This window comes from Chamaea fasciata, unplaced genomic scaffold, assembly GCF_029207755.1.
Source record: "Chamaea fasciata isolate MVZ Bird 193981 ecotype frontalis unplaced genomic scaffold, bChaFas1.0.hap1 SCAF_18, whole genome shotgun sequence".
NCBI lineage: Eukaryota > Metazoa > Chordata > Aves > Passeriformes > Sylviidae > Chamaea > Chamaea fasciata.
This window is the reverse complement of record NW_027094103.1, coordinates 2,473,350-2,494,154: the sequence shown is the minus strand read 5'-3', so window position 1 is coordinate 2,494,154 and position 20,805 is coordinate 2,473,350. Positions and strand designations below refer to the sequence as shown.

The following is a 20,805-nucleotide window of genomic DNA, read 5'->3' as shown; positions in this document are numbered from 1 at the left end:
ATCTTGCCCTGTGAGCCAACAATTCTTCAGGGACAGGGAGGGGGAAGGGTGGCATGCCTTTACTGCTCAAAGATAGGGCTTCATTACATCACCCTCCCCTTCTGACCACTCCCATATATGAAGCCTAGCTGCCACTCAGCTCTGTGTCACCCGTCTTGTTTTTGGAGTCCCTGCTTCTGGGAACTCTTGAGGAATAAGGGACGAGGGAACCAGGCAGAAGCCCCTTCTTTTGGTGTCACTGGCTGGAGGTGGACTGCATCCAGGGGGAACGGACCTTTTAAAGTAGTGAGTAAACAGCATGATTTTATCTTATCATCTCCATATTTTGGTTGGATTGGGGTGTGAAATTGTGGAGTTGTTTCTTTCCCTTTATTGCGTACCTTTCCACCTCATTAATCCCATTTTATTAAAGGGTAGCTTTGTTTCACAAGCCTTCAGGCTCAGGGTTGAAGAGCAAGTGTTTCTCTCTTGCAAGGATTGACAGGACTTGATCTTCGTGTTGCCTTTGGATTGCCTCAGTTAGCAAAGGCTGCAGGGTCTCTGTCCAGGCAGCCTGAGCAGCTGCTGAGCCACCCTTTAGGGGAGCTGCTGTGCCTTGGCAGGGTCAGCAGCACATGGACTGATGGCTTCTAGAAGGATTGGGGTTTCTGACAGGCTGAGATCAGGGCAAGGAGCTGGAAGTCTAGTGAGCTGGGATCTCAGTCCCATCACTGGGGAAGACATTTGACCTCGGCATGGCCCATCCAACCCTTTGCAGGTACTGTCTACCACCCAAGCTGATGTTGGTCCCGGCTCCTTTTTGGGTTGTAAAGGTTTTGCAGGTAGTGTACGTGACAGGGATTGCTGATAAGAGAAGTGCTGTTTTGACAAGCTGACACAGGAAAGGCTCCCAAAACGACCGGAGAGCTGGTCACTCAGAGCTACACAAACATGGGAAGGCAGATTTCATGGGGTCCTGAGGATGAGAAATTCTTATGTCAGTCAATGTCCCTCTGGCAGGTGGTGCTCTTCCGAGGAATCAAGGTCTAAGAAGTAGGCTGAAATCCATGATTTGGATTTCATTAGATGTTGGATATCTCTTCTTTCCATGTCACTCTGTGCTTCCAATTGGTAACCTGAAAAATGTAAGCCCTGTTGGTGTGGGAGGTCAAGCACTGGCAGGTTTCTTACCTGCTACCTAGGGGAAAGGCCAGGAGGCAGGTGCAGAACCAGAAGAGCTGCAGGGCCAATGGGATGATGGGTGTGTGTGATCCAGAAGCAGGGTGGAAGGGCAATGCTGTAGGAGACAGCAGAGCTCCTTATGCAGAGCACTCAGTAGAGCGCAGGTCAGGGGATCGTTCATGTGTGTGGGAACTGGCCTGTGAAAGAGAAAGAAATATTCTGAAATAAATCAAGCACTCCACATTCAATTCTTTGTTTTCAAAAAAAAATCTGTTGCAAAGAACTATCAAGGGCAACTGTATTTGTATGAAAATGAGCAGATTCCACCCAGGAAAATGAATATTTAGACACATGAAGAACCAGAACAGCACCTGAGAGACTCTCTGCTCCTTACCAGAACTAAAAGAATGGCACTCTCCTATATGTGTTTAGAAAACAAAGACCTGCTCCTGCTCTTGGCTGGATCCCCTCTAACAGGTCAGGGGTGGGCTCTCCAGGACCAGGGTTTTTCTCGCAAGATCTCAGTCCTGGGGTGCATTTCCTGATCCAGGTGTCCACAGCAAACAGGACTGAGATAGGAGATGCAAAGCCATTCAAACCAGCTCTAGGGTCATTAAGGTATTCCCCTACCTGTAGAGTCTTGGTTTAACAAAAACAGGTGAATTTAAGCAGGTAGCTACAATTTTTTTTCAGTTGGAAACAGCTCTCTTCCAACTTCAGCTGAAGTCTGTGGAACCTCTTCAGTGAATGCAGTCTTGAGTTCATTTATTATAACCAGAATCCAGGGGTTTTGGTGGCCTCACCCACCCATCCAGATGCTCTACAGTCTATAAAATACACAGTTATCTTCTATGGTAGGTGTAACATTACATAAACCTTACATAAAAATTACATAAACCCTTCTTCACAGCATCAAGGAAGTCCAAACTTCATCTGTGATCTGAGAGCTTCAATGTGCCTGTGCAGGACAGGTCCAAGTCCAGTGGTCAGGAAAGACTGGGGAAAACCTCTAGCCTTGAGAGAGAGGGCATCGTTCATTTTTTGCCTTTCAGTTTCCCCTTTTCCTCTTCTTTCACCTTTTCTGTCCTCCTATCTTCATTCATTTATTTTGCCCCCCTTCACCAGTTTAGGTTTTCTTCTTTCCCTGTGTCATTCCCTCTTCTTTCCCCTGTCTCCAGCATCCCTGTCCCCTTTTAGTCAGGGATGGTGAGGTTGAGGGGAAGTTGTGTGGGACTGTGTTGCTGAGCTCATTGCTGGCTGCTGCGGGAAAGGCAGCTCTGTCAGCTGCAAGAACGCAGTCCCTTTGGTGGCCTGGCAGAAAGGGTTTGCAAAGATTAAAGGGCTTTTTTAAGCTGGTAGATAAATGGTACAGATTGATGTAGGTTTTGGAAACTGCAGAGCTTGACATAAAGTTAATGAGTAAGATTGAGTTGAGAGAGCAGAGAGATAAAATTGAGGAAAAATGATAAAAGAAGGCAGAACTTGGACAGAGGAGAGCCACTCATTTCTGGAAGGGAGGAGCAGAAGGGTTTCTTCTGCAACAGCAACCAACAACCCCCAAGCACTGAGGAGACCCAGCAGTTCACACAGCACCGTCCCAGCAATGCTGCTGCAGCTGCCTCCGGGGTTAGAAGGATATAACCAGGACTGGTTAACCAGTGTGGCTGACAGGAAAGGATTAATAAACCTCCCTGTTCACCAGCTATCTTCCACTTGCTTACTTTTGTCCCAGGGATAAGTGTGCACCTGTGGGCGATTATGGGAAAACAGATCCATAAAATGAAAGCCTGTGGGTTTAGTGGGTGGCTCCCTTTCAGCAGGTGAGTTACGGTGGAAGCAGCTCTCACGGGAGGGGAAGGAGGTGCTTTGGCTGTGGACAAACACCTGCTTGTTTATTTTCAGCTCTATAAGGCAACTTTTGTGTCCCTGCTCTTAGTCAACTCGACCTCTTGCACACTAGGCATCTTTTCCATTCTTAAAGTACCTTTTCTCTCAGAGTCTTCCCTAGTGACTTTTCCAGGGCTTTTTCAGCAGTGATCTCTTTTCGAATCAGTGTTTCTTAGGTCATGTTTAGCCAAAACTGGAGTTGTCTGCTACCCATACAGCTTGTACCTAGCTTCCACTGGTTGCCCTCATCATGGAAGGGTAGAGCAAGGGGTCCAAAAGGGACTGTTATTTAGTAGGAGGAAGCCTCATGTGCTTATGTAGAGCTCTGTGTTAGTGGGCACTCAAGATGCTATTTTTAATGCTCATTTTCAGGTAGTAATGGATTGCAACTCTCCTCTGTTAGAGGGGAAGGACTTCCTCATGGGGAAAATAGCTAACCTGCAACAAGAGGTAAACCTAAGCTACAACACCTTGTAACAGAGTCTGTTCCAATAGTGCATTGGGATGGTAAAACATTGGGAAATGGAGGCCTCGGGTTGCTTGTTCTGCCATAAAAAGTAGGAGTCTAAACAGTAGATGTGGTCTGTGAGTCATTGCTGGGGTCGCTTCATGAAACTCCTACAGAAAAAAAACCAACAAGGGTGGGGGGAAGAAACTGAAAGAAAAATTGCCCAGGAGCGCCTTGGGTTGCCTGATGCTTTTCAGTATCTGCAAGTTCCATGACGAGCTATGAAAGCGTTGCTTCATTTGCCGAAAGATGCACTCCTGTGTTGCTCAAGATTCAATGTAATAGCGCACGCTAATTTTGGGGGAATGTTAAAGGTGACCGTGCCACGAACATCACAGGCGGAAGGAGGTGGCAACTCCTTCAGGAGATTTTTTTTATTATTATTATTTGTAATGGGTTGAGAAGAACAAGTCAGCAATGCACCTGCGTTAAAGATGGCATTACTGCTTGAGGTCTGGCTTTTCAGCTTGAAACATGTAAGGCTGAGTTACAACAGGGCTCTCTGCTATATTAGTGCCTAGACAGAGATACTTGATAATTGCCAAATATTATGTTCAGCTGAAATAAGGTAGCTTTGCATAGCACAACCTGTACACGGCAGTGTTCACCCTTTGGAACTGCAGGCGCTGACTTCAGGTTTCATAACTTTCTCTGACCCTATCTTCAACTCTACTTTGTGCATAAGTGAAAGAGTAACTTGCTGAGGAGCATCCAGCTTGTTCCAGCTCTGTGCTGGTAAGAACCTGACACTGCACTGTCCTTGAAGAAGGACAGATTTTGCTTTGTTTTGTTGGCTCACTGATCTAAACCCCGTCTTTCAGCAGCGGGTGTGAAATACCACAGTGGGATAAATATGATTCAGAACTGGGCTTTCTTAGAGCCTTTCCATGTCACCTTGCACCCTCTGAGACAAATGTTTCAGGGAGACTCTCTTCTGATCTAGACCCACTTCAGGGATGCAGCAACTTTAGAACTATGGAATCATTAAGAATAAAACCTGGTACCATCATCACGCCTACAGGGTCAGTAAATTAAGAACAGGGTTCTGCTCAGTAGACTGCATCTTAAATTGCCCTGTTAATATTAAAGGTGAGGCAGACTGAAAGTGGAGGTTGATTTGTTTGGGGCAGAGACCCACACTGTCTGCTTTTTCAGAGGATAGTTGTGTGCTCCTGTCACGATCTTTTCTGTGGAGCATCATGAATCTCACATCAATAAATCAGACACAGTGAACAGAGTATTTTCTGTGCCAGTATCTACTTTCCAGAAAGCTTCCATTTCTTGCTCAAGACCTCTTGGACAAAAGCAATATAACTGAAGGGGTCTGTGCTCTTCATACAATGTCTTGAAAGGGGCATTTGAAAGTCATCTTTGAAGGATGGGCCAGGCTATATTCCTTCCAAATACCTCAGGGCTGAAATGCTCATGTTTTATAGCACTGATTTTTTCCACACGTAAATGTTAAACAGAACTCCATTTTGTGGCGATTACAGAAAAGAGGATGTATTTTTAGACAGAGAAAATATCACCCTAAAGCTTTTAATCTTGGAACTAGGCCAAACGTGAATGAGTCAGTGTAGCACAGCTACTGCCCTTCTGCAGCAAGTGGAGATGTGGTGTATCTAAGGTTGGAGTGGGGCAGAGGGCCTGGGCTGGTTTGGAGTTGTGGCATTAACCTCTTGACTCATCCTGTAAGTCCAAAGATAAGCATCTAATGGTGCTGACTGGCATCCAGGCAGACTTTGCTTCCTTCACCCTGTGTTTGCAGAGTGTCTTCTGGCTAAAAGTCAGGCTTGAGACATGTGGGCTTGAATCCTCACCGTGCCCAAGTTTCAGGCAAGCTGTGATTTGCTTGTGTTACGTTCTGGATGGGTGTTCAGCATTTCTGGATGGGCATTGAACTCGTGTTCAAAGGAGGGTCTGGGATTTCTGGTGAGCCATGGACAGAAACAGTGCCCTAAGTTTTAGCAGCTGAGTTCAATAGAGTCCAAGGACAGTTTGTACAGCTCCTTCCCTTCGTCTGGGTTCTGCTGGGTTTTGTGCTACACTCCAACAGCAGGTGAGCTGCAGCCTCGGAGCTGCAGCTGTGCTTCCAGACTTGGCACAAGCAGACACGGAGGATTGTTGCTTAAAATCCTCAGTGAGGTTTAGTGGTGGAGTGCAGGTTTCTTCATCCCTGCCCTCCTGCTCTGCCGTCCTGCCTGCCAGAGGGTGCTGCTGTGGGAGCAGGCCAGGCAGAACAGGCATCACACCTTCTTATTGCAGCTGGAGTATTAATCTGATGTGAGCCTGGTGCCAGTCTGAGGCGGTGTGGCTGGGATTGCTGAGGGGGAGGTGTGCGAGCTGATCAGTGCCCTGGCACTGCCAGCTGCTGCCCACACTCGGCAGGCAGGTTATTCCCACCAAGTGTAATCACAGCTGAGTCCGGCAGTGTCTGGGTTTAAGCTGAAGGGACAGACACAAAATCCAGTCTCTCTGTGGGCACAAGGGTTTAGGCAGGAGTGGTGTGAGGGTACCTGGCCATGTGGAAACACCGTGTATTTAGAATCACACAACCATTTAGGTTGGAAAAGACCTTTAAGATCATTGAGTCCAACGATTAACCCAGCGCTGTCAAATCACCACTAAACCATTCCCCAGGTGCTATATCTACATATTTTTAAAATCCATCCAGAGGTGGTTACTCCACAAATTCCTGGGGCAGCCAGACCACCATTTCAGTGAAGAAATTTTTCCTAACTTCCAATCTAAACCCTCCCTGGTGCATCTTGAGTCCACTGTATTTGCTCAGTTGCTTAATCAGAACTTCAGAGCTAGAAATAAGGTGAGGAAAAATATTTGTACCACGTGGTAATCAAATCCAGGAACACAGAGCGATTCTGCTGTTGATGAACAATCTCTGCGATTCTGCTGTGGATAAACAATCTTTGGATCCTAAAATATGCATTTTGAGAGGTGTGGGTTCTTGACTCTTCACCTAGTCAATGATTATTTCTGCATTCCTCTAGTACTGTGAATTCAAACATAATGAGTTTCAATGGGTTCATCTCTGTGAGCAGAGCAGTACAAATAACAAATGGGAGTTTTGGAGAGCTTTTAAGGGAAGATAAGTGGTTACGGCTACTGCTACAAGGATGTTTTGCTCCTAGAAAGTGTTCACTTCCTGGGAAAGGACATTCAGAGGAGGTCAGTACACACAGGTCAGTGCGAAAGGACAGGACCAACTGCAAATACTCTTGAGAGGTAAGGAGGAGACAGGAATTACCTCCATTGAGCCATTCCCCTCAGCGTGAAAGTGCTGTGTGGGATTTCTTATTCAACAGGATGTGTGAAAATGTGACTTTTTTAGTAAGCTGAGGAAAGCTTGCCAAAAGAAAATGATAGGACCTGACTAACCAGTCTGAATGAGTTCAGGTCTAATAAACAACTTCTAGTTTAATGGCAAAAGAGCACCTGAAAACATCTTTTGCAACAGTTGGGAGAACTGAGCTATTTTGATGAAACATTTTGACTTTAAATTGGGAGTGACTGTAACAATGATGTTTTTAATGGGTTTATAAAACTTTAATAACTTGAGTTTTTGAGATTGAGTTCGCCAGTTGTGGATTTCTGGGAGGTCCTCAACTACGAAACACTGTGAAAACTATGTGATACGGGGGATTCTGTATTTATTCCACCTTTCTGCCTTTTTTTCCTCCCCACTTCATAGTTTATGCTGAAGTGTCTTAAAAAATGTTGGATTTGATGCTCAAATTTCTGCAGGGAGACATGAGGGGTTTTTGTGGAAAAAGTTGCTTCAAGAGGAAATTATTGTCTCTTTCTCAGTGAGTTTGATCTACATTGGGTAGAATACTTCATGCCATCAGGCTTCAGAAAAGCCTGTGCTCGTGGAGGAGTCACAAACTGTGATCACAAGAGCTCTCTCTGAGTCACAAGAGCTCTCCTCAAGCAGCACCTGAGGCCCAGCTGAGCAGCCCCTTCGTTCACAGACTTAGTGCTCCGTTCTTTTCAGTGTTGATTATGTCAGCATTGAGCAGGGAGCACTGATCCCCACTGAGGCCTTTCTCCTGCAAACTGATGTGTGTCCACACGAGTCTGCAATGCTGGGATTATCCAAGAGGGGGGTGCTGGCCGCTGGACAGGAACCAGCACGGAGGCACCATCTGTGAGGAAGGCTTTTCACTCGCTTGAATGGAGTTGTTGTGTTTCTCCAGGGACTGCTTTGTCCTCCTGCTTCAGGTGGGAGCAGTGCCTCGGTCTGACTTCGGAAGCCTCTTTGGGCTTCTTCATGGCTTGGCTGAACCAATGCTTTCGTTCCCTTATCACTGGTGGAGCTGAAGACTGCGTAAGACTTCGATTAAAGTATCTGTGATGGAACTTTGTCATGTGACACCAGGGCATGGCCTGCGTCCTGTGGCAAGACTCCAGATGTCCAAACTATCCTTGCATTTCTTGTGCTGCCTGGAGAAAGTAAGGGTGGATATCTCAAAGCTAACGGCCAAGTAGTGGTTACTGGGCTGTGAGTGGGAGCACAGGCAACTCTCAGGAGCGGGTGCTGAGGTATGAAGCTGTTGCAAGATGGGTTTGAATCAGAAACGTGTTGTGGTAAAGTTTGTGGTTAAAATTTTAGGTGTTGTCAGTGGATGCTTCATTTACTATTTCATTTGGGAGCAAAGCAGTGCCTGGTCCTGCCTGGAGTCCTTTGTCATCATCTGGTATCCCACTGTCCTCTCCCCACTGCTTTCTGGCCAGTACATCTCCTTTTCTTCTCCCAACTCTCCTGGCACATTCCCTGACCATGGCAGACTCCTCATCTCTACAGAATGCCCCAGCCCTCTTGGCAGAGATGTCAGACCCTGCTTCTCCTGCCTGACACTAACGAGTACCCTGTTGCACTGGGGTACTTTTAATTCAAACCCAGTTTCATGTTTAAATAAGGTTGTGCGTGTTGTGACACATCTGAGTACAGCTCAATGGGGCTGCTTATACAAGCGTAACTCTGCTACTTGCTGGTCCTCCCCCTTTCCTAATGTAAATTAGGGCAATCAGGCTACTTTTTAAGTTCCATGGCTAAGACTGGCTGGTGGACCTTTGTAACAGTGAGAAATAATTGTATTGCGTTTAATTGCTTTATAGCCCTTCTCTCCTGGAGACCTTTTCCCGCTGCCAAAGCGCTCTGTGACTGAAGCCAGCCTTCCAAGCAGCTGGATTTGGCAGAGATGTGGAGGTTAAAGCTAGCCCCAGTGGAGAGTAGCTGGGGTGCCTGCTCAGGTGGTGGCTTGCAGCTGCTGCTCAATAATAAATGATTCCCAATAATAAATCATAATGGGGACTCAACTCAGAGCCAAGGTTCAAACCATTGGTCCAAAAACTCAGCTGTTTCTGCAGCGTGCCTGCCCAGGGCACAAGGAATATGGAGAGGTGGGTTAGCAGTGGATATCTGAAGGCTCCCGATCCTTCCCCTGATTTCTGTTCATCAAACCAAATGCACATTTGGCTCTGCCACGCCACGGTTGGGAAGGGAGCGAGGGCTGTGCTCCTTTATAGGGTCAGGCCTGGTTTGGGATAAGGAGCGTATGGGAGCTGGGCTGGCAGCAAAGGTGGAGAGGATTATCCTCAGTTGGGTTTGCTCTCTGCTCATTGCTGGAGAAGAGAAAGCTGCAGGTCTCGAGCTCATACATCCTCTGCTTCCTGGGCAGGGTCAGTCTGACAGATTGCACAGATCCACCTTCATTAAGAGCATTCACTTGAGTTGCAGAGGCACAGGGTGGTGCCACAGCACAGCACAGGGTCAGGATCTCTGCGTGGCAGCCTGTGTGTATTGCTGCCCAGTGGTGCATGTCTTGTCCTCATGCCTGGCAGGCCAGGAGCTGTGCATGAAGCATATGAAGCTGTTTGGAGGGCCTTTCCAAGGTCTGTGCCCTCAGCAGGCAGCAGGACACAGCATGGAGCTCTTCTGGGTCTGCAGGATGCTCACAGGTGTGATCCCATTCCAGCGAGGAGGTGAGAGCAGAGGCAGCACCTGAAATCTCCCCTTCTCTCCTGCTGTCAGAGTAACTTGCCTGACGAGGCAGTAAACCTCTGTGGGGGCCCGGCAGTGAGACCACCAGCTGTGGAGAAGAGCTGCAGAGCCCCAGCCAGGAGCCCACGGGTTAACTCAGCACTATGAGGCTCGAGTGAGCCCAGGCTTGAAGGACAGCCCAGCACAGAGCAGCCTTCAGACCAAACAAAGTACCTTCTGCCGAGCTGGGGCACAGATAAAAGATCCCATGGCATTTCTTGTGAAGCCTGGAGGAGACTGCCAGTGCTGAAGCTGAAATCTCTCTGCCAACAAACAAAACTGTCTTTAAACTCTGAGGCTGTGTGTGAGCTATTGTTGGGAACATAATGGCCTCTCTGTTTGCCTGCACAGTCATTGCTCTGCAAACACACCACTGGTCTCTTCTAAAAGTGGTTGAGTGTAAATTAAGTTCTAGAACCTGGAAAGAGGTTTCGTCCATTTACTTTTACTACCCTCGAGTGACATTTGTTGACAGAGCAGCACATACAGTAGATTTACAGCTGCTTCACCTGGATGGAGATGGGCATCTTTAGTACTCAGGCTGAGACTCACAGATACAGGGCTTGGATAGCAAATGTGTATCTCCTGGTTTAAGCCCGGGGGTGAGGCTAGGGGGATGCTGCTTCCTAATCACCCCCCTCTGAGAAAAGTTTTGGTTTGGCTGGCCTGGCCTGTTTCCTCTAGTTAGCTCAGTGCTGGCACGCTCACTGCTGCCTAATTCTGAGTGTGTGGCTGCTGCAGGGCACTGAGTGCTGCTCTGGCTGTCGGGGTTCGCTCTGCCTTGGGCTGCTGGGCATCCACAGTGGGGTTGGTGCATCTCTTCTTCACCACAATTCCATGGACTGGCATTTCTCTGAGGATGGCAGATGCTTTGGTAAGGTAAAAGACATCTTGGCTATTGTGCTGAAGTTGTGGTATAAACCCAGAGCTGCAGTACAAAGGGGGAAAGTGGTCTGAAGGCAAAACTATTAATTTAGGTCTATTTTGCTGGAATGGTCTTGTAATGGAAAAGAAAATGGGTCAAAGAGTAGCTGTTCAAGCTGTATTTGCTGAACTACCTGTCCCACCAAGGTGGCAGTGACTCTTCATCCCCTCGATAGCTCTCCACTCATCCCCGTGTGTACCCAGGGGGCTTCTTGGCATTCTGTGCACACTCTCAGATGAGCTGCAGCCCTGTGCAGCCTGAGAGCAGCTGAGTGCAGGACTGGGACACACGGGGACCTGAGCGCTGGCCATGGCCCTCTGGAAGTGCCCAGCTCATTGGGAAGGTGCCCTGGCCCAGGGCCCAGGCAGGAATGGGTGCTGTGCTCACACTGGGCTGGTAGCTTTATCCAAGGTTGCTTCCTAATGACCTAGATATGTTTTGCACTGGTCCTTGGCAACCTTCCAGGCAGAGACTCCTCCACAGACATGGCGTTTGAAAGCAGATTGTGTGAAGTTAAATTTTTATAAATTTTAAAGATGTTTTTGTCCTGAAGATGATATCAGCCATGACTAACAGCAATTGTGTTCTGCTCCTTGGATTTCCCTGCTCGCCTATGCATCTGGAGGTTTTTCAGCGTGTGATGTTTCCTGCCTGCTGTGAGGCGGGTTCCTTCCTGGGTGATAGTTGTTGTGTTTGATGTGACAGGAGGCGGCAGCAGGGCTGACAATCCTGTCTCTTTCCACAGGAAGATGAAGACACGCTGTGTGGTGGTGACGGTGGTGGCTGTGGTCCTGCTGGGGCTGGTGCTGTTCCTGGGGCTGTTCTTCGGGCTGCGCTCAGGGGACGCACACACGTACAGGAGGGCGGCCGTGGCCACCGACGCGGGGCCCTGCTCCATCGTTGGAAGGTACCCACTCACCGTGCCCTGCCTCTCGTTAGCTCTGACAGCTCTTGCATCAGGCAGAACTGTTGCTTCCCCCACGTTCAGGTGCAATCCTTGCTGTTGCCCAGCATGGATAATCAATGCCTAATCTCCCTGTAGAAAGAGGAGATCCTAATAAACCCCAGGCTTTTACCATGCTTGACCAGCTTTACTGCAGTTGCTCACAGGCAACGTAGCAGGAAAAGATTCCTTGGATCCATGAGCAATGAGAACAAGAGTTTTCTTTCTAGCTCCTTTAAAAAAAACCCATTTATTGATATATCCTCCAGTTCTAGTCTCAAGTGCTGCAGATTTAAGGCTCCTCAGGAACCTTTCATTTCTTATGACAGTGCAATGAATGCGTGTGGAATGTCTGTCCCCACGTGAACTGTCACACCTCGCTGTTTTCAGGCTGGTTTGGATGTGTCTCTAATGAGGGCTGATCTGGTCTGCACACTGACCATTAAGGGTCTATTCTCTCTGGTGACAGAAGCTCAGAACTTCCTGCTCCTGAGGAACACATAGACTGGGTGTGGACAGATGTGCCTCAGAGAATCCATCATAGCTGCTCTGACATGGTGCAGGCACTGCTCACAGGGAGCTGAGACACTGTCACATGTCACCTTCCCTTCTGCTGCACAGGGACATCCTCAAGCAGGGAGGATCAGCGGTGGATGCTGCGATTGCAGCCCTGCTGTGCGTAGGACTCATGAATGCTCACAGCATGGGCATTGGAGGGGGCCTCTTCTTTACCATCTACAGCAGCACAGGTAAGGGACAGGGCCACACGCAGCTGGAACAGTTGGAGAACTTTTATCTAAGGCAGGTGGTTTATCCTACCTGAGAGAAGGTAAAGGACTGATGCCCACAGCCTCTGGGGAAATTTCCTCAAAATAATTGCCAAGAAACTGGCTCATGTTGATCAGAGTCCTTCAGCAGAGACCAGACCTGTGTGCTGAATCCAGAGCTAAACATCATCTTCCTTGCTCTGTCATTAAAGGAAAAGTGGAAATCATTAATGCGAGAGAGGTGGCTCCAAAGAACGCATCGGAGGACATGTTTGGGAACAACACACAGCTCTCTCTGAAAGGTATGGCAAAGGCTGCTTCACTGCTCTGGGGGGACCACACAGCTCCAGCACTCGCCGCTACCGGCACCTCTACATTAGGAACGTTTCTAACGGTTAGGTTCTTGCCTACCTACCTTGCCTACCAAAGGATTTCTCACCTAGAAATATCCTGGAAATATCCTTTTACACAATTTGCGGACTCTGGCCTGAGAAAAGAAGCTAAAAACATTGCCCTTTAAACTAGTCAGGGAGCCCATCACTTTCTGCTTTTCACTTCATGAAGAAGCAGGTGAACGCAAAGCACTGAGTATGACCTGTTCCACACGTGCTATCTTTCCTTTCCACCTGTTTGAATAAATCCTTGTGTGGATTACCTTGGGTTTTGTCGGTTCCGTTGTCCTCCCTAAATTACTTGTTGTGGTGGCTTCAGCTAATGGCTTGGGGCCTCCAGAGAAGTTTCCTTTCAGGAAAGTATTTTCGAATAAGAAATAGAAAGAAATACTAACTTGTTCTCCTCATGGCCCCTCTTCTAAGCAAGAAGGAACAGCATCTCAGAGCAGGTTTGAGCAGTGTGTTGAACTTCTCGGAGGTGCAAGTGAAAACAGGATTGAAGCAAACTGCTGCATTACTGTGCAGTGTGGAATCAAACTTCTAGTTGTAGTTACAATGGTGCAATGAAGTTTTTGGCTTAAGTATATCACAGTCTGTGTCCTCTCACTGAGATAGCTTCTGTGTTCTGAGCAGCTTTGCTCTGGTACAGAGCCTATTGAGGGGAAATGACCCTAAAAGTGGAGTTACCAGCAAGAGGACAGAGGGGTTTCAGCAGTTCAGAACACGTAGGCACAAATGTTGGACCAAATGATTCTGTTAATTCTGTTAATTCTCTCAAGCTGAGCTGGTCACAGTACACACAAGCCCTGCCTAAAACCAGGGCTGGCAGAGATGCCTGCCCTACCTCCTGCTCCATCAACTCTCTCTTTCCTTGCTGTGGAAGACTTAACACATTCCTTTCCTGCTCCAGGAGGACTGTCGATTGCTGTTCCAGGAGAAATCCGTGGCTATGAGCTGGCTCACAAACGTCATGGCAAACTGGCATGGAAAGACCTGTTTCTGCCCAGTATCAAGCTGGCAAGAGAAGGATTCCCTGTTGGGAAAGGCCTTGCTGCAGCCATCAAATCAAAAGAGGAGGCAATTGAAAGCAATCCCTTGCTGTGGTAGGTAGAGCAGTTGCTGTTCTGTGCAGGGAAGTTGGGGCTGGCTGCATCCAATCTGCAAAGTCCCTGTGTTTGTGTACTGCAGTGTCTGTGAGGAGTGTGCATCCCCTGCAGTGACCACACTCACTGTGCCTGCTGGTGTCACTGCCTAAAGGTGCTAAATCATGGGGAATCTTCAGTCCTGACCTTTAAAGGGGGAGAGATTCTATTCCTGAAGTCCATTTGTCTGAGCAAAGGTGCAATTAGAGTATGTGCTGGGATCAGTCTGCCCAATGGCAATGTGTTTTCTGAATCCCCAGCTTTTCCTCATGCTGTAAGTGCAGTAAGCTCATCTCACCTGCATTTGGAGCAATTGAAGAGCCTCCCTGAGCATCTCATCTGCTGTCAGGCAGTGGGAATTTAGATCATCTCTTACTCTGCAATCAGCCGTCCTCAAGCAGTGCCTCTGACCATCCCCTTCTGGCAAAGACTTTGAGCATGAAGGGTTTCAAATACTCCTCCACTTCTTAAAGTCAAACCCTTAGTGTTTGTGTCCAGCCCCGCTGGAGATCATGCCTAATTCTCTCTTTTCCCTAAAATCTTTGCCAGCTGATTGTTTCCTATCCAATTGGTAATGTACACCCTGACCTTTCTCCTGACCTTCCATCTGGCAGGTCCACAGCAGCACAATCATGAGGGAGCTAGAGAGGAAACAATCTACCTTACAGTGATCTAACAAACAGGGACTGAAACACTTCTGGGTTTACTGGAAGCTTTGAACCTCATAGCTTAATGGACTGCTCTGAACTGAACTGCTGAGTCCAAGGACTGTGGCATCTCCTCTGCATCTTGAGGCACTTGTTGGCCCCTCGGGTGGGCAGGGAGGGTGGTGCCGTGGTGAAAATCCCTGCTGCAGGCTCCACTGAGCAAACTGAGCGTGTGGAATTGCAGGTCAGAAAACACTGTTCAATTTCATGTCTCAGTGCTAAGATGTGAGGACCCCTGAGCCATGGCTCAGGCAGTTTCTCTTCTCTCCAAGAAGCAGTTAGCGTGAACACTCATGCTACTTCAGCTGCCACAGATGTGATGCACCCAGTTTTGAACTTGTCTCTCAGACCTGTTCTTCTCAATCTCCTTTCTCTGTTAGCGAAGTGTTCTGCAAAGGAGGGAAAATTCTGCAAGAGGGTGAAATCATCAAGATGCCCAAACTAGCCAACACTTACCAGACTATAGCCACAGAAGGAGCAGATGCCTTTTACACAGGAAGCCTGGCGAAGCAGATCATTGCTGACATCCAGAGCGCAGGTGAGAACCAGGACATCTGTCCCAAGCAGCGGGAGTGACCACACTGCTCAGAGCCCTGGGAGGAGCCAGTGACCTGCAGAAGCCTTGGGAGAGGTCAACTCTGAAATGCTGCCTCTGACATCTGTGGCAACAGGACACCCAAAAGGTGCACTTTAACAGATGCGTTTGAAACTAAGAAATAGAGAGTATTTACTGTGCGTTTCTGTACCACAGAGCCTCCCAAGTCTGTGCAGTTCTGGCTGTAGCTGAGTAGATACAGGCTGTTCACAGAGCCTGAATCCAACGAGTTTGTACCTAAAACGTTACATACGTGGTGGTCCTGTGAACTCTGAGCTGTTTGAACTCTTGGTACCACTAGATGGTGGCAGTATCCTATCCTCACCAGCCAGCATTGGCTAGCTTGGTGAACTTCCTGTGAGTAATTTACTGGCTTAATTTGTGGTGGAGAATTACTTACGGTCTTCCCTCTTCAGATAAGAAAGGTGATGGAGCGCTCAAATTATTCTACCTGTGGCATGCCACAAAGCATCTGCACCCAAGACTGCATCTTTCTGCTGTAAACAGAATTCTTAAGGGCATTTTGTGGCATGACACTGCTGGTGTCCTTTGTAAGAAAAGGTGGATCACCAGGGTTGTACACCAGGTGGCTGTAAATCAGCTCAACTTCGTGCTTAGACTATCTGAGCCTCAGATGGAGCTATCAAGGAGTAAATCTCATCTTTGCTTTCTTCACCTCGTTACTTTTTGGATTTGTCCACGTTCCCTCCAATCCTTGCTGTGATTCATGGTGATGGAGTATGACCTCCTCTTCCCACCAGAGCTCACATAAACCCACATCTCTAGTTTCCTTCTCTTTCCAGGGGGAATTGTCACATTAGAAGACCTGCGGAACTACAATGCCACAGTGATCGAGGACCCCATACAGATCAAACTCGGGGAGTTCACCCTCTACACACCCAGTGCCCCCCTTAGTGGCCCAGTTCTGGCCCTCATTTTCAACATACTGAAAGGTGAGAGTGCCGCAGAGCACCTTTTTGGGGGGAGCAAGGCCTCCCTGATATCCCTCCAGCAGGTGACAAGTCTGAGAGCCCAGGAGAGACCAGAGATGCAGAAACATCCCTCTTCTCCTGTAAACTCAGGGATGTTGCCTTCCTACCTGAAATACAGGTGCAAGAGGAAAAATATTTTCCTGATAGGGGAGCTTTCCTAATACTCGTATGGGTGGAACCTAACATCTACTTGAAGCTTCTTTGGAAAGCACCTCTCCAAGTACACATTCTGCTGGTGACTCCCACAGTGCTCCTGAGCTCTCCGTGTGGAGATGAGGACACTCCAGTGGCTGCATCTCTGTAGAGACTGGGCGTCAAGATTATACGTTTGACACTGCAGTTAGCATTAGCAATCCACTGACCCCGTGCTTTGTGTTCACAGTTGTTTGTCCTCTGTTGCCAGGATATAATTTCTCTGCTGCCAGCATCAAAACCATGGAGGAGAAAGGCCTGACCTACCACCGCATCGTGGAGGCCTTTCGCTTTGCCTACGCCAAGAGGACTTTGCTGGGAGACCCCAAATTTGTCAACATTACAGAGGTACCTGGCAAAAGCCTTTTCTTTCTGCAACACCAAAACTGACTGGAACGTGGCTTAAAGTTTTTGGATGACTCCACTTTGTCAGGGATGCTCTGTGCCACTTGCTGTTGACAGGCACTGAAACAGCTCTGAGTCAAAAAGCGATGTCCTATGTGGCTTATGACTGAGCTGTGAGGGCTATAAATGGAGACAAGCTTCCTGCTCTAAGGAAAAACAAACTCCTCCATTCACCAGGAGAGCTGGAGTACATTTAGGTCTAACCCTGCCTGTTTTTATAGTCTTTGAAGCCTTATTCACTATATTCCCATCATCCTTGTGGCTCTCTAACCAGAGTCCTGCCTGTAGTAAAATGGAGCAACAGATGGGAAGGGGTGAGAATATTTGTCCCAACTTTGCACTTTGTGCTTTACTTCTGCGCCTGCAAAAGCAGCAGACTCTGAGCCCAGCCCAGCATGATGAACACAGATTTTCGACTTACGAGCTCTGGTCAGATTTTGTCCTTGTCCTTTCAATCCAACCCCATTCCTCTTGTCCCTGAAACAAGTGTAGCCCTGCTTGCCTCACAGCGATGTGAAAGCAGCTTTCCATAGCACTGCAATAATGGGTGCTGATCAACTTCTGCACAAAGGGGTGACTGCAACAGCAGCTCCTGTGACAGCTTAAAAGGATCTTTTGGTACAATGTCCATCTTCCAAGAAGGAAGGCCCCTAGGGGGGAAACTGTAGCCTCACTGCTGGGATTTGCCCCTGTTCTGTGGTTGGATGTACTGGATATCAGCCTCATAACTACGTGTCTCTTAAATCTGCTGAGTAACTGCACTGGATTTCTCTGGCAGGCAATCAGAAACATGACATCCGAGTTCTTTGCGGATGGTCTCCGGAGGAAAATCACAGACAACACCTCCCATCCAGTTGACTACTACGAGCCCGTGTATTACACTGGAGACAATGCCGGTACATCCCACGTCTCCATTGTGGCTGATGATGGCAGTGCTGTGTCCGCCACCAGCACCATCAACCAATAGTATGAGCTCAGACATTCCTTCCCTGTAGGCCTTTGCCACCTTCCTAGTGCTGGTTCTGGGGTTGGTGTCAAACACCGCTGAGCTGTCACCTCTGGGGCGGGCTGGGGGTCAGTAGTGCTGGTGATGGGCATTTCTACTGAGCTGGCAGGTCCGTGCTTGACACTGAGGCCTCGTGCTTGTGTCAGTGGACAAGATGTGTCCTCTCTCATGTTGAATTCCACCACAACGTTCACTGCATCTGGATCTTCTCATAAGCAGAGCTGCTGCTGCTGGGTCTGATTTCCCAGGCGTTTGGAAGGAATTTGAGCTAACACAGCTGGCCTGGAAGCGCCGTGTTTGGCTGTGAGTGCTGTCAGAAAGAGCTGTGTTCGCACGTACGGCCTGGAGCCAGGGCGTGAAGCTCATTTTTATCTATAGAAAATGTCTCCAGCTTGACACATCTAAGCAAAGCCCCAGTCATTCCCAAATGTGCCAGCCTTTGAGCTGTGCTGCCTCTGCATGGAGTGCAGTGCTGCCCACCTGGAAGGGGCAGGAGTTGTGCTGAGGTGCTGTGCTGGTTTTCCCCATGGGTCCTCTCAGGGGAGCTGTAGGAAGGGCTCTGGGCTGCCTCTCCTCTGTGTGTAGCAGTGTACTCACGGCATTAACTGCTTCCTTTCCCCTAGGGGTGACAGAAAGTCCCTTACAATGGGAGGGAGTGGAGCATTACTCCAATCACATCCCAGGTTTCACATTGTGGTGAATTCAGCTGAAGCTCTGCCTTGGTTTGCTGTGCTTCTGACCTGACTTTGACAACTTGTTTTCTCCAGCTTTGGCTCTGATGTACGATCCAATGTGAGCGGAATCATATTTAATGATGAAATGGATGACTTCAGCTCACCTTACATAATCAATGGATTTGGGATCCCTCCTTCTCCAGCGAATTTCATAGCTCCAGGTAGCTGTAAACTTCCTTCCTGAATCAGTCTTTTGGCTGCATTGTGCATGCTCACACTGTAGCATCTGTGCCATGGGACACAGGTCTGGGACCTGCAGAGGACAGGGGCAGGAGATGAGTGCAGGGGATGGTGGGATCGCCAAGAACTGAACAGGACACGTGAGCTGAGTCAGGGAGGTGGATACTGGAGCTCTGAGTTTAGACATGGAGCAAGAGCGGAGAGTTTGTGAGCTGCAGATAGAAAGCTGAGCCTCTGTGTTGCGTCTGTGTCCCCAACAGGTAAACAGCCAATGTCCTCTATGTGCCCCTCCATTTTGGTGGATAAAATGAAAAAGGTGAAGATGGTGGTTGGTGCTTCTGGGGGAACAAAAATAACTACAGCAACAGCACTGGTACGTGATGGTGTGGGCAAATGGGGGACAACACGAGGCAAAATGGGAGAGGCAGCATTTGGGGGGACTCCTGAATGCACCTGTGACAGGATCATGGCTGTGGCTCCCTGCTGGGGGTAGGGGCTTGAAAAGGAGGTTCCTACCTGGAATTCTGAGGGCCAGACCCCCAACACCAACTCCTGCCAGGGCTACAAAAGGTCTGCTATTAAATTGCCTCCTTTAGTGACTCCAGTGCCTCCTTCAGTGACGTTTTCTCTGGCAAGTTGTTCTAACCATGTGCACAACATTTGCTTTGAATGCTGTTCTCTGAATCTCCATGAGCCTATTTACCTAGTTTAGAGTTGCTCCCATCTAACATTCCTAACTTTGGATGAAAATCACACAGAGAAGCTAAATAAGAGCTCAGCTCAAGCACGGTGTCAGGCCTGACAGCAGGGCCTCTGTGAGCTGCTGTGGCAGCCACTCAAACCACCCAAGAGTTATTGCAGCAATGACCATCCCCTGTGCCAGCAGCACCAGGCTGGATCTGGCTTTTTGGCTGAGGTAGAGAAGTCTGTAAAAACCACTACGAGCAACTTCCTAAGCCCTGAGGACTCTGAGAGTGTTCTCACTTCCCAGCTGCTCCAGCCTGCGGCTCAACCCTGCAGAGATGAGCCAGGCCTAAGGGAAATGGTTGTACAATAGCAGGAAGCTGTAGGTGTGTTTGTTGAGGTGACTGTTGTGTGCTTAGTCACAGCAGCATAAATCCAGCCACCATAGCTTAGGGATCGGATCCTTTTGCTGTGTTAATTGTAGTCACTCATGGTTTCTTGGTGTGGGAGTCCTCCTAGGCGTATACAAGCTGCAATGTACCTGTGTTTCACTTAGCCAAGAGAAGTACCGCTGTAAACCAGGAATTGTGCCTTTTGTGTGCTCTGGTGAGCATCCTTGAGGCGCCTCTGCCTGCGTGGCTCCAAGAGTCAGACTTCTTTGAAGACAAGTAATTAACATCAAGGCTTTTTGCTTCCCACAGACCATAATGAATTCCATCTGGTTTGATTACGATGTGAAGAAAGCAGTGGAGGAGCCCAGAATTCACGATCAGCTGTTCCCCAATATCACGGAGCTTGAGCAGCAAATAGAGGAGGTTGGTCTCACTAGAGCCATACATGAACATTATGGGCTGGGTTCCTAGTGCTGGGAAGGCAAGATCTGTGGAAAATCGTCCGGTTCGCCAAATTGCTCCTAGGTGAGCAGTAGTAAAGCTGGTACAGGTCTAGTGCTGGGTCACAATAAGCTGTTCAAAGTGTACCTTCAGTCTCAGTCACACAGGTGTGAGGGCAGTACATTGAAGGGTGACTTGCATCTGACACTGAGCATTGGCTTCCAGGGATGTTTGGCACAAAGGACTTGCAAAACAGCAAACCACATCAGGGCCCTGACCATCCAGCAGTCTAAATCCAGTCAGTCTCAGGGAACTCTTGTCCTGTTGTGTAACTTCATGATGAATCTGGAAGGCCTGGCCCAGAGCTAGCAAGGGGGGATGCCCAGAGGGACCTGGGAACAGGCTTGAAAATACATTCACGGTAGGGATGTCAGCACAGTACTGTCAGTCAGAGCTGATGGCAAGGTCTGCCTTGCTCTCGACCACTCACCTGAGCTGGCAGCTTCATTCACACTGAGAAGCTGCATGTCCCAGAGGCCTGAGACAGGCACAGGCTTTGTACATACCTCATGCCTCTGTAGCTGCCTCTTTGTACATCTCTCATATCTCTGCACCTCTGTATTTGGGAAAGCAGTCCTACATAATGCAGTTTTCATATCAAACTCCGTAGAATTTCCTCTGTCAGTAAGCT

General features: G+C 48.4%; 1 protein-coding gene across 5 annotated transcripts in view; it reads left to right on the top strand.

Annotated features, from left to right (window-relative positions):
- The window catches only part of GGT1 (gamma-glutamyltransferase 1), a 56,307-nt gene that overhangs the window by 33,965 nt on the left and 1,537 nt on the right, over window positions 1-20,805 (top strand). For 4 of the 5 annotated variants that reach the window (XM_066199763.1, XM_066199766.1, XM_066199764.1 and 1 more), the window contains 11 exons: window positions 11,288-11,449; window positions 12,107-12,234; window positions 12,465-12,554; window positions 13,555-13,747; window positions 14,874-15,031; window positions 15,892-16,041; window positions 16,484-16,620; window positions 17,456-17,643; window positions 18,451-18,578; window positions 18,858-18,970; window positions 19,983-20,096. In XM_066199763.1, coding sequence (XP_066055860.1) covers window positions 11,292-11,449; window positions 12,107-12,234; window positions 12,465-12,554; window positions 13,555-13,747; window positions 14,874-15,031; window positions 15,892-16,041; window positions 16,484-16,620; window positions 17,456-17,643; window positions 18,451-18,578; window positions 18,858-18,970; window positions 19,983-20,096 — 1,557 coding nt within the window. In that variant the 5' untranslated portion in view covers window positions 11,288-11,291. Of the gene's footprint in view, window positions 1-149; window positions 286-11,287; window positions 11,450-12,106; window positions 12,235-12,464; window positions 12,555-13,554; window positions 13,748-14,873; window positions 15,032-15,891; window positions 16,042-16,483; window positions 16,621-17,455; window positions 17,644-18,450; window positions 18,579-18,857; window positions 18,971-19,982; window positions 20,097-20,805 lie in introns of those variants that run through there. The other variant, XM_066199762.1, reaches the window with a different exon arrangement.